Below are 12,833 nucleotides of genomic sequence, written 5' to 3' on the forward strand. Positions count from 1 at the left end.
TTCGACACAGAGACTCATTGACATGTTATTTTGTTTCTTAATGGTAGATTCTCAATCTTTAGATTGAGTCTCACATTGGCAGCGCAAATGATCTGGCCTTTGCAATTCTCCGTAATAAACTTCTGGTTGTTACCCGTGGAGATGGAAAAACGATTAAGGCAACTTTCGACGCCCGAGTCTCCTATAGTTATATTGTTTCCAATCCAGCATTATACCCTATCCGTATCCATAGCCGTAGATGTTGGCATGGCTCTCCTGTTTTTTCTGTTTGCCTTCATGTCAGGGAAAACATTCTTGTAACGGAAAGATGAAATTATGGACATATCACTTCGTAATTTTGTTACAATTTGATCTCCACAAATGGACAATCGGTTCTACATAGTAACTATTGCATTCGTTGATTTTAAATTTCTGAAACCGTATGGCACTCCCATGATTCGTTTCGATTAGTAGAATGGCACGGTACTGGCTTCATCAACGAAAAACTATTAGTCGTCGCAAGCTCATAAAACTCCTTGATTTATTGTCGTAACTCAGGTCAGTTCAGTAATCATGCCAAGGGGATCTAAACCAAATTCCTGTTGAACCATTCAATGGATTTCCAAATAGAATATGCTTTTGTAGTCACAAATCCGCCCTATCTCTAACATTGGTAGCTGACATGGAAGATTTAGCTTTCCTCAATATACGCATATTGAAGATGAGGCCTTGAACCCTTTCTGTACCCTAGTAGCGCATAAAGAATGGTCAGGTAAAAAGCATGCAAACATAATTACAGAAGCACATACACACAAATAAGAAAGCTAGTGTTTCTTTTATCTCTTCTTTTGAGGGTGCAATAGGAAAGATCTTTCTTACAGTTTTGTTACTCAATACATGGAAAGCATCCTCACGATCCCACACTATGCTACGTCTCCCAGGCTCATTGGGTGTCTCTTGGTGTACAATTCTTCTTCCCAGGCTCATTGGGTGACTCTTTGTGTACAATTCTTCTAGCCATGTCGCGGAGCAGTTGATCCATAATCAACTTATTCCCTTCTCCAATTGTTATGAGGCCTCTATCCACAAGGTTTTCAATTCCAACTGTTGTATAGAAATTACATTCATCCAGCATTTTGACCACATATTCCTTGTCCTTCCCAACAAAAAATGAAGCAATGTGGAGGAATAATTTCCTGTCGTGATCATCTTGTAAGGACATAAAGCTAATTGCCAGTGTTTATAGGATCTGATTTCCAGTGAATGATTCCATTTCTTCCAATGAAGTCTCCCATTCCTGTGCACTTCTATCACGGAGAGAAGAACCCAACAGTTTAAGAGCATGAGGGAGTCCTTTGCACTGTTGGAGTACACTTTTTGAGTACTCCATGAAACATTCAATAGGATGTGCTTGTCTAAAGGCATGCCAACTGAAGAGCCGCAGTGACTCATTATAATCAATTTCTTTAACCTTAAAGGTCTCGTCAACTTTATATGGTTTCAGCAGTTTCTCATAACGCTTTGTTATAATAACCTTACTTCCTGGACAAAACCAGTCTCGCATTCCAAGTACTGCATTCAAGTGATCCAGTTGATCCACATTGTCAAGAACAACGAGAACCCTTCTGTAACTTACTGCATTTTTAATCTTAATCATTCCTTCATCAACACTGCCAATTTTTAGTTTTCCACACCTCGAAATATCTGAAAGTAGTTGTTCTTGTAAATGTACCAAACCATTGGGCTGTTTAGAAGTCTCTCTAATATCTAAAAGAAAGCTACTGCATTCAAACCTGTCAAAATTTGAGTTATAGACAGTTTTGGCAATGGTAGTCTTCCCTATTCCACCAATCCCGGCGAACACCCCAATACCAGCATCAGTTGCCCATTTTGTAACCAATAATTTATGCTCTCAACTCAAGAATCAATTCCAATCTGGTATTGGGTAACACCCAAGACCCCTACGATTCAGTTTGTTCGAGATCTCTTTGATAATTTCCTGGATGAACTTCGATTCATGCCTACAGATTTTGATCAACAATACAAAAAACAAAAGAGCAGAGTAAGGATTTCATGTTTCTTACAAACACATGGAAAGGGAAACTATCAAGAAAACTACCAGCCGCTAGAACAATATTTCTAGACTGATTTCGAACTCTTTTCTAATTAATATGTATCATGTTCCTGTCAGAATCTTTATGTAAATACTGCAAAACTATGTGTGGGCAACATCTGAATGAAATTACGGGCACATACAGCCCAATGGTGCCTTATAAAGAATTCCGGGACATTTACCCATCAGATTGATTTTGCAAGACCATCCCTCTTAATTTTGCAACTTCCCTGAGACCTGCTCTCCACCTCTCCACGTTTTCCATCAAATCCTTTCCCTTCCATCTGTTGTTGAAATGAATTGTTCTTCATGATTAGCAAACGCTTCTCCGAAACTCCCAGTCTGCTTCCCAACTTCAGATGGGTCCACATTGTAGTACACCGGCAATATTTTGTGTCCAACTGCCTTCCAGCGTTGGAGAACATCTAGAAGTTCATCAAGGTAGGCACCGTCCCGAAGAAGCATAGCCTTTCGAGAAGACAATTACTGAAACACTGGATTCTTCGGTGGCTCGTTGACATTCTGACTGCATATTGTGCCCTCTCTCAATTCCATCATCTGCTCGACAAGTGTGAATTCCAGAGCGAACCAGCGCTGTATAATGAAGTAACTCTTGGATTATGCATCTTCTAGGTTTAACCATGGAGTAATTCAGGGAGGAGTTGAACTGAACACTCTTTAACCGTAATTCCAATCAGAATAATTTTTCCTTTCCGTGATTCCAAACACAGGGTAATTTGTTTGCAATTATGAAAGATGTTACAAGATAACGAAGCAAATAAAAAAAATCTAAAAAGTATGATATTCCAATATTTATTTAAATCTTTGTTTTTTATCTAATGAAGTAACTCTCCATGTTCCTAATACATCTCTCTCTCTCTCTCTCTCTCTCTCTCTCTCTCTCTCTCTCTCAATTAAAAAATAAAAAAAATTAGAAAATTAGGGATGATTAATACTCCTCATATAAAACTAAATCGCTTTTGTATTTGCTTGCTTAAAAATGAATGTGTACATTTGTCTTGCGTACTTTCAGTTTTGGAAAATAATACCTTTATTTTCGGCTGCTGATTTTGTCACTCCATTTTTTGTTAACGCCACTCCTCTGCAAATGTATTTTTGGTGCAAAATACACTTGCAGGGGAGTGGCGTTAACAAAAAAGGGAGTGACAAAATCATTTCCCTTATTTCCATGCCTTCCGATTACTTTATTGCGTTTCAAAAGAAAAAATTATACTAAACTGGTATTGTGGATTACTTCTTCTTTTTTTTTTTTTTATCCTTATTCAAAATTTTTTATTTTTTATTTGTATTTGTTAGCATTGTTCAATCCATGCCTTCCGATTGACAGCAATTCATTTGCAAAAAGTGTTTCCATATTCATGAAACAAGCACAGAGTTTGTAAACGGGGTATTCCTAATTAAGTTCAAAATGTATATTGAAAATTTAAATTCTTTACCATTGAACGTATAATATCCACAATTATTGATTGGTGGTTATTGACGGGAGTGGAAATCCACTAGTTTCCCACCACCCTCACAAAATTTAGAAAAAATATTTAGCGGTCTTGAAACATCGTCACGTGAGGTTCTGTCATACATGTTTGCGTGGGGCTCAGTAGTACAAAGTATATTGACTCCACAAAAACGTGTGACGAATTAAGGTGTTGCGACACTGCGCGACCACTGAATAATTACTCCACAATTTAACCCAACATCACCGACTGGTCCGTTAATTCCAAATAAGTAACCCAAAGTCACGTTTTTGGTTTCGATTAGGAAATACATACTTTGTACTACTCAACCATCCCAAATTACTTTTCCTTTGCAAAAAGTCAACGGAATTTTTGGATCGAAAAATAAAATATTTTCATGGAAATTTTTTAGAATTTTTTTACACCAAATTAAAGAACAAATCAAGCACTTTATATTGATGCAAAGAAATTCAAAAAATGATACACGACGTATTTTTTTTCCGAGAAATTACAATTCTTTTCGTAGGGAACAAGTAACCGCGGACGGAGATAGTACACTACTACTCTAGTAAGTACATACATAGCCGACTTTTGATTGTCCTATATATATCCCATCACATTACTTGGACTAATGTGAGATGAGAGAGAGAGAGAGCCAAAGATTAGAGAGAGGAGAGAGAGAGAGTAGAGTGGTGAGAGATCAAGAAGAAGACATGAGCGTACCAGTGGGTTATAAGTTTACGCCTACAGACCAAGAACTTGTTATCGACTATCTTGAGAGCAAGTCCAAGGGTAAAGCCCTGCCTTGCGATGTCGTTTTCGAGCGCGAGATTTACGGGACCGGAAACAAAGCCCCGTGGCAGATTTTCACCAAGAACGACCCGTGGGAAGAAGGCAGCGTCTACGTTCTCACGAAGCTGATCAAGGCCACCGGTAGCAACAAACGGACAGCTAGAACGGCCGGTTGTGGCTCGTGGCACGGAGAGACCGGTCCTGTACGAATACTTGACAAAAAGCGTCGTGTGATAGGGTACAAGAGGATGCTGCGTTTTCGGATCAAGAACGGATCGGGAGCGATGGACGAGAGCGGGGAAGGAGGCCGTTGGATCATGCACGAGTTCTCTTTGTATGGCGGTAATGGTACTACTTCGACTAGGAATAAGCAATCGCCTAAAGGATCAGAATATGTTCTTTGTAGGATAAAGAAAATATATAACTCAAAAGACAACAAGAAATCTCCGAAGAAAGTAAAGAATGTTGAGGTCCCGAGGCCCGCAAAGCGTGCGAGGAAGGAGGTGTTTGAGCAAGAACAGAAGGTGGAAGCACTGGAAACAGAAAATATAGTTCCTTACTCGCAAGAACTTTTTGAAGCGGAGAAGGAAGGACATTATTCACAGATACTTTCCGACGTGGATGTGGATCTTGAACAACTACGTCCTATGCTGGAGTCGGAGCAGCTAACAAGTATCGGTCCTGATTTTGATGCGTCGGACCCCCGAACCCTATCTTGGCTTCCCCCAATTCCTTTCTCGGAAGAATTTTCAGAAGCGGTGGAGCAAGGAAATTATTCGCAAATGCTTTTTGACATGGATGCGGATCTTGATTTCGATGCGCTAGACCCTCAAGCCCTATCTGGGCTTGTCCAAACACCTTCCTCGGAAGAACTTTCAGAAGCGAAGAAGCAAGAAAATTATTCGCAAATGCTTTTTGACATGGATGCGGATCTTGATTTTGATGCGTTGGACCCTCAAACCCTATCTGGGCTTGCCCAAACACCTCTCTCAGAAGAACTTTTGGAAGCGGAGAAGCAAGGAAATTATTCACAAATGCTTTCTTCCATGTCGGATGCGGATCTTCATGAGGAACTAGTTTCTATATTGGAGTCAGAGCAGCTACCAAGTAGTATCGGTCTTGATTCTTGGCTTCTCGGCCCGACAGTGCCAACACCTTTCGTTGAAGACTTTTCAGAAGCGGAGGAGCAAGGAAATTATTCGCAGATGCTTTCTGACGTTGATGCGGATACTGTAGAACTAGTTCCTATATTGGAGTACTTGGAGCAACTACCAAGTTTCAGTCTTGATTTTGACGCGTTGAGCGAGGAATGGAGCTTGTAAGAGCAAGAGCAAGAGAGTAAAAGGCCCGTTGTTTGTTGTTGGAGGGGAATGAAAAACAAAAGAAATATGAGCAGTAGATGTTAGTTTACTAGTAGGTCATTGATCGAGCCCATTAGTCATTCATTTATAAGGAATCGATCGAAAACAGAATCGTAGATATGGAATGTTCTTATCAGTTACGATTGTTCTAGGCTTTGGAGTATAGACCTGCTTCTATTTTCCTAATGGTTTGCTTCTTTAATTTGCCTATTGGTTTGCTTTTCTATTTGCCTGTTCTTTTGCGTTGTACGTACGTAGCACACAATCGTTAAGTACCAAAGGGATATGAAGGAGTCACTCTGTCATTTATTTCTCTCATGGTAGTTTGTGCAAATTAGATTTCGCTATTTATCCTGTCATTGATAAAATGATGTCCGGTGGCGATGTGATGAATGGAATAAGGTTGTTGGGTGGACGAAAACAACGTACATATGCTGGTTTCTATATTTCCTGAAAGAAGTGTTTTGGTTTGAAGCAATAACGTTTAACTGATAGGAGCTACAATTTTCTTACCAAATGCTCCTTACTTGAAAGCTCCTTCATCATGGGAATTATATCTTGAAACTTTCGAAACTCAGAGCGCCGATGCTGATTTTTTTTCTGTATTAAAAATTATTGTTGCTGATAAATTTTGCCTTGTTTGATTTGTTAGTTTTTCATTTCGTTCGCAAGTTAATATATCTTGAAACGTTTGTATGAGGAAAAACAAAAAGAGAAGCAAAGGAGTGTACGTATATCCTTGGAATCTCAAAGCAAGAGGGGAGAAAGTGAACTCAACGATGAGAAAGTCCCGAATGACTTCGTCTTCAGAATCAATCCTTCCCAATTTTGGCCTTCTCAATTTTGGCTAGACTCTGAATCTTTCTTGGCTCTCATCTTTCAATCAAGAAACTCATTGACCAACAGAGACTCATTGACATGTTATTTTGTTTCTAAAGGGTAAATTCTTAATCTTCAGATTGAGTCTCACATTGGCAGCGTAAATGATCTTGGCCTTTGCAATGCCGCGCGTAATAAACTTCTAGTTGTTACCTGTGGAGATGGAAAAACAATTAAGGCAACTTTCGACTCCCTAGTCTTTTGTAGTTATATTGTTTCCAATCCAGCATAATACACGAACCGTATCCATAACCGTAGATGTTGGCATGGCTCTCCTGTTTTTTCCCAGAACTTCTAGTGGCGGTAGTAAAACCGCTGTTATAATAGCCAGAAACCTTTACCGGCGGTAATTTACTGCTGTTTTTGTATTTTCAACAATTGTTTTACTGGCGGAACTTTTACCAGCGATAATTTACTTTAACCGGCGAGGGTTTTGGGACTGTTATCGGTGGTTTTAATGCCAGTTTTTTTGAACAGCAAAAAAATATTTCATTAATTTTGAAATTGTTACAAGACTAATTAGGAGTAAGGAAATAACGTCTTGTTCAGAAGAACAATCAGTCCAATCCGAGACCCAATAACTAAATTGGCAAGAAGCCAATTTAGAGTACCCAATGGGACAAAACCCCTTTAAAGGCCGAAGACCAATCACCCTAAATGGGTTTAAAAACCCAGATCAAAACAATTAAGAGCAAAAGGCCTAGTATGCCCAAATCATGCAATCACGAACATCAATGGGCCAAACCCAATCAAAGAGGAGCCAAGCCTTGCCCAATCCCCAAACCTAACCCGAACCAATTAAAACACAGCCACCACACACCACCGCCGCCCAAAGCAACCGCCGACCACCATACCCAGGCGAACAACCACCACCTAAAAACCCGAAGCAAGTCGCAATCAAAACCACTAGACCCGTAGTCAATGACCAACGCCGTCTCCCACCTAAAAGATCGGAAAACAGCAGCCCACCACCAACACAGAATCACCTTTTGAAGCTTTGAGCACCATTGAAAATAATAAGCCCAGATCTAGCGGCCACACCAGCGCGCCATTTGCAATTTCCCCAACGTCAATGACTACACCTCGCCGTTGAGCAGAACCGATAATACCAACTGTGATAGCTGGCGGCACGATCGGAGAAGAAAACACACGATCCTCCCTCCAACCCCAAGACGGCACCTTACCGTTGAGCAGAACCGGCTACACCAACTGTGATAACTAACGGCACGATCGGAGAAGAGGACGAGGTGGGAAGGAGGTCGGTGGCCAAAAGGGCAACGAGACAGATGGAACTGCAAAGTGCCTCCCCCCAGTGGCGGAGGAAGATGTTGAAGCCGAAGGGTTTTTGGGGGGGTTAGAGAGCCGGTTTTAATGCCGTTGATGCAAAAATTTGGCGTAGTGTATTGAAATTTTAAATTTTTTTACCATTGAACGTATATTATCCAAACTTAATGATTGGTGGTTATCAAATTCTACTATCTCGTGGTGCGCGCAAACTGGCTCAGAGACTACGTTACCAAAAACAACTACTGTCAAAAGGAGGAAAAAGTTATGATTTGAATGGGGTTGCATCATACGTGGGACAATTTCATTAGAATTGTGATGTGAAAGTCACAAAATAAATCAATTGATCTGAATAATAAGGAATAAATTTACAAAACCTTTTTTCCTAAAACTAATTTGTACGTGCAGAAGTCTAGGAACGAGAGAAAATTAGGGAATACACCAAACTCTTAATTAGGCTGCGTTCTTAAACTTAACTTAAAATGAGTTGATTTCTCATTATTTGAATTTTTTTTCGCATTTCTTAGTTTTGCGTCAAACTTTTATGGAATATTGAATATTGATTCGTCTCGACGTGAGGAACTAGAAAAGTAATTTTTTCTTACTTTTACCCAAATATTTTGGGAAATAATCACTTATTTCTCAAACTAATTGAACTTATTTCACTTTTTCTACTAAAAAGTGGTTATTTCTCGAAATACTTAGGTAAAAGTACAATTTTTTTACTTTTTCGATTTCTCTTGTCGAAACAAATTAATAATCCATATAAGTTTGGCGTAAAACTAACAAGTAACAACTACAAAAAAAAATTCAAAATCTAGAAAAATTTTAAATTGGCTATTGACGGAGAGGAAATCCACTAGTTTCCCACCACCCTCACAAAATCTAGAAAAAATATTTAGCGGTCTTGAAACACCGTCACGTGGGGCTCTATCATACATGTTTGTGGGGCTCAATAGTACAAAGTATATCGACTCCACAGAAACGTGTGGCGGATTAATGTGTTGGAACACTGCGCGACCACTGAATAATTACTCCACAATTTAACCCAACACCACCGACTGGTCCGTTAATTCCAACTAATTAACCCAAAGTCACATTTTTTGTTTCGATTGGGAAATACATACTTTGTACTACTCAACCATCCCAAATTACTTTTGGTCTGCAAAAAGTCAATGGAATTTTTGGATTGAAAAATAAAATACTTTCATAGAAATTTTTTAGAATTTTTTACACCAAATTAAAGAACAAATCAAGCACTTTATATTGATGCAAAGAAAATTAAAAAATGATACACGACGTAATTTTTTTTGTTGAGAAATTACAATTCTTTTCGTAGGGGACAAGTAACCGCGGACGGAGATAGTACACTACTACTCCAGTAAGTACATACATAGCCGACTTTCAATTGTCCTCTATATATCCATCACATTACCTGGACTAACAACATGAGATCAGAGAGAGAGAGAGAGTATTGCCAAATATTAGAGAGAGAGAGGGAGAGAGTAGAGTGGTGAGAGATCGAGAACAAGATATGAGCGTACCAACGGGTTATAAGTTTAGGCCTACAGACCATGAACTTGTTATCGACTATCTTGAGAGCAAGTCCAAGGCTGGGTAAAGCCCTACCTTGCGACGTCGTTTTCGAGCGCGAGATTTACGGGATCGGAAACAAATCCCCATGGCAGATTTTCACCGAAAACGACCCGTGGACAGAAAGCAGCGTCTACATTCTCACCAAGTTGATCAAGGCCAAAGGCAGCGACAAACGGATAGCTAGAACGGCCGGCTGTGGCTCATGGCACAGAGAGACCGGTCCTGAACCAATATACGACCAACAGACCGGTCCTGAACCAATATACGATGAACAGACCGATCCTAAACTGATAGGGTACAAGAGGACGCTGTGTTTTCGGACCACGGACAAATCAGGAGCGATGGAAAAAGGCTGTTGGATCATGCATGAGTTCAAAGAATGGCCTAAAGGAGAATATGTTCTTTGTAGGATAAAAAGAAGATATGACTCAAAAGACACCAAGATATTTCCGAGGAACGAAAAGTGCACCAAAAAGTCTACGGGGAGAGCAGAGATTGTTGATGTTACGCTCCGGAAACCCGCAAAGCGTGCTAGGAGGGAGGCTGAGCAAAAACAGAAGATGGAAGCACCGGAAACAGAAACTGTTCCTTACTCGCGGGAACTTTCGGAGGCGGAGAAGGAAGGAAATCATTCGCGGATGCTTTCCGACCTGGACGCGGATCTTGAAGAACAAGTTCCTATGTTGGAGCAGCTAAGAAGTTTCAGTCTTGATTTTGATGCGTAGGTCCCTCAAATCCTATCTTGGCTTCCCCCAACACCTTTCTCTGAAGAATTTTCGGAATCGGAGAAGCAAGGAAACTATTCACAAATGCTTTTTGACATGGATGCCGATCTTGAAGAACGAGTTCCTATATTGGAGTCGGAGGGTTTCGGTCTTGATTTTGATGGGTCAGTCCCTCAAACCCTATCTTGGCTTCCCCCGACACCTTCCTCGGAAGAATTTTCTGAAATGGAGAAGCAACGAAACTATTCACGAATGCTTCTTGACACGGATGCGGATCTTGAAGAACAAGTCCTATATTTGAGTCGGAGCAGCTACCAAGTTTCGGTCTTGATTTTGATGCCTCAGACTCTCATACCCTATCCGGGCTTGCCCCAACACCTTTCTCAGAAGAATTTTTGGAAGTGGACACGTAGGGAAATTACTCACAAAGGCTTTCGGAAATGGATGCGGATCTTGAAGAACTAGTTTCCATATTGCAGTGGGAGCCGCTACCAAGTTTCGATCTCGATTTTGATGCGTTGGGCCCTCAAGTTGTTGCTGATAAATTTTGGCTTGTTTGATTTGTTAGTTTTGCATTTCTTTCGCAAGTTGATATTGTTGAAATCCGAAAGCATGAGTTCTCTTTGTGAGACTGTGTTTATATCAAAAGTTAACAGTCCCGTATTTGATTTTTAATTACGTATTAATATTTTAACAGTCATTTTGGAAACAATGATCGTATGCTGGGAGAAAATGTAGTGAACGTGATTTTGTGCGTATTTAACAATGATCGAGTTTTCTTCGAGCTGTTGAGAGCTCTCTTTTTTTTTTCCAGCTCGAAGAAAACTCATCGAGAGCTCATGTCATGGGAGCACATCCCTTGATAGCATCCCAAGCTTGATGTAACTCTGGTTTTTCCTCTCCCTAATAAGGCGTACCAAGAGTGCACGCGAGGAAGACACATTATATGTGGATGCTATGCTAGACCAGATGCTGATTCTACTGAGAAATATTGGGCTTAGTTTTATTCTAGATCTGACAATTCTCAACCTGCATTATTCAATTTTTGCATCTTGATATGATTTTGATTAAATAGGCTTTTTGAAAACAGCCAGCTTGATGGTGGCATCCCTTCAACGCTAGCACTAGTCTCATATTCGTTTCGACTAATTAACAGAGACTCATTGACATGTTATTTTGTTTCTTAATGGTAGATTCTCAATTTCAGATTGAGTCTCACATTGTCAACGTAAACGATCTGGCCTTTGCAATTCGATCGGCATAATAAACTTCTGGTTTTACCTATGGAGAAGGAAAAACGATTAAGGCGACTTTCAACTCCCAAGTCTCCTAGAGTTATATTGTTTCCAATCCAGCATAATACAGTAACCGTATCTATAGCCATAGTGCTGGCATGGCTCTCCTATTTTTTTCTGTTTGCCTTCATGTCAGGGAAAACATTCTTGTAAGGATCAATTTTAGCTCCATTTTTTTTTCTGCTTATTGGATATAGATTTCTGTTTATTTTCCCTTGCCTAATGATTTTAGGCTTGACATTCTTTTTTTTTTAGTTTATTTTTCAACTTCCACCAATGGAAAGATGAAATTAATCAATTATGGACATATCATACCTCCGGAGCCCAGCTTGTATGTCGTCTTGTTTGAATCGAGTAAAGCAAACACGGTAGAGCGAGAAGCCACAATGGATTGGATACACCTTCCGATTACATTGTGCAGTTTGATACAACAAAAAAAAACCATTTCTGGGCCTGCTGGTGATAGCCATTTTATCAGATTCTGGGAAATGGATAGTGTCCATCTCCTGTCAATTCTGAAGCTGGAGAGATTTACCCCTAAGTCACTCCGTAATTTTGTCGACTTGATCTCCTCAAATGGACAATTGGTTAATCAAATAGGGCTATCTTAGCTGACCAGTACTATTGTATCTCACTAGGAAGTCCGAGTCATTTCATTGAGTGTGGATATTATTTTCTTTGTATTTGTTGGAGTTATTTCTCCCCTTAATGAGGCTTGTAGTTGGGCTTATTTATCCTGTTGGTTCAATTGTTGGACTTGGTTATCTCGCATACTCACAAACAATAGATGTAGTGTTCCGTAGCTTGTACTTTGTACTTCATACATGATGTAATAATCTATCCTGCCGATTGGCAAAAAAATGAAGGGCAATTCATTCTACATACAGAGTAGTAACTATTTCATTCATTGATTTTCAATTTCTCGAACCGTAAGGCAATCCTATGAATTCGTTTCAATTAGAAGAATGCCACGGTACTGGCTTAATCAACGAAAACATCTATCTCCGTCTCTTCCCCCACGTCTCTCTCTCTCTCTCTCTCTCTCTCTCTCTCTCTCTCTCTCTGAATTAAAAAATAAAAAATCTAGAAAATTAGGGATGGGGCTTGGAAACTTTTGGTGCTCAAACACATTTATATAAGATATTGATTGATTAATACCTCAGATAAAACTTTAATCGTTTTTAATTTGTATTTGCTAAAAAATGAATGTGTACATTAATTTGTCTTGCTAATTACTTTTAGTTTTTAGAAATGATACCTTTATTTCCATGCCTTCCGGTTACCTTATTGAATTACAAAAGAAAAAATTACAGTAAGTGATTGAAAGCTATTGATTT

At 39.6% G+C, this 12,833-nt stretch overlaps 1 protein-coding gene across 1 annotated transcript; it reads right to left on the reverse strand.

Annotated features, from left to right (window-relative positions):
- Positions 1-939: 939 nt before the first annotated feature.
- On the reverse strand, positions 940-2,463 carry LOC131327530 (disease resistance protein RPV1-like). The gene is made up of 2 exons (XM_058360686.1): positions 2,298-2,463; positions 940-1,890 (listed from the first exon to the last, which is right to left on the reverse strand). The coding sequence occupies exons 1-2, from the start codon at positions 2,461-2,463 to the stop codon at positions 1,220-1,222; spliced, it is 837 nt and encodes a 278-aa protein (XP_058216669.1). The 3' UTR covers positions 940-1,219.
- Between the last annotated feature and the right edge of the window lie 10,370 nt (positions 2,464-12,833).

The sequence above is a fragment of the Rhododendron vialii genome, chromosome 5a, assembly GCF_030253575.1.
Source record: "Rhododendron vialii isolate Sample 1 chromosome 5a, ASM3025357v1".
Taxonomy (NCBI): domain Eukaryota; kingdom Viridiplantae; phylum Streptophyta; class Magnoliopsida; order Ericales; family Ericaceae; genus Rhododendron; species Rhododendron vialii.

What these genes read in the sequence shown, in the direction of transcription:
- LOC131327530 (XM_058360686.1), bottom strand. Translation starts at nt 2,463, where the DNA reads ATGTGGACCCATCTGAAGTTGGGAAGCAGACTGGGAGTTTCGGAGAAG. An exon ending in TTGCAAAATTAAGAGGGATG is followed by an intron (nt 1,891 to 2,297) that starts GTCTTGCAAAAT and finishes TCTTGAGTTGAG; the next exon opens with AGCATAAATTATTGGTTACA.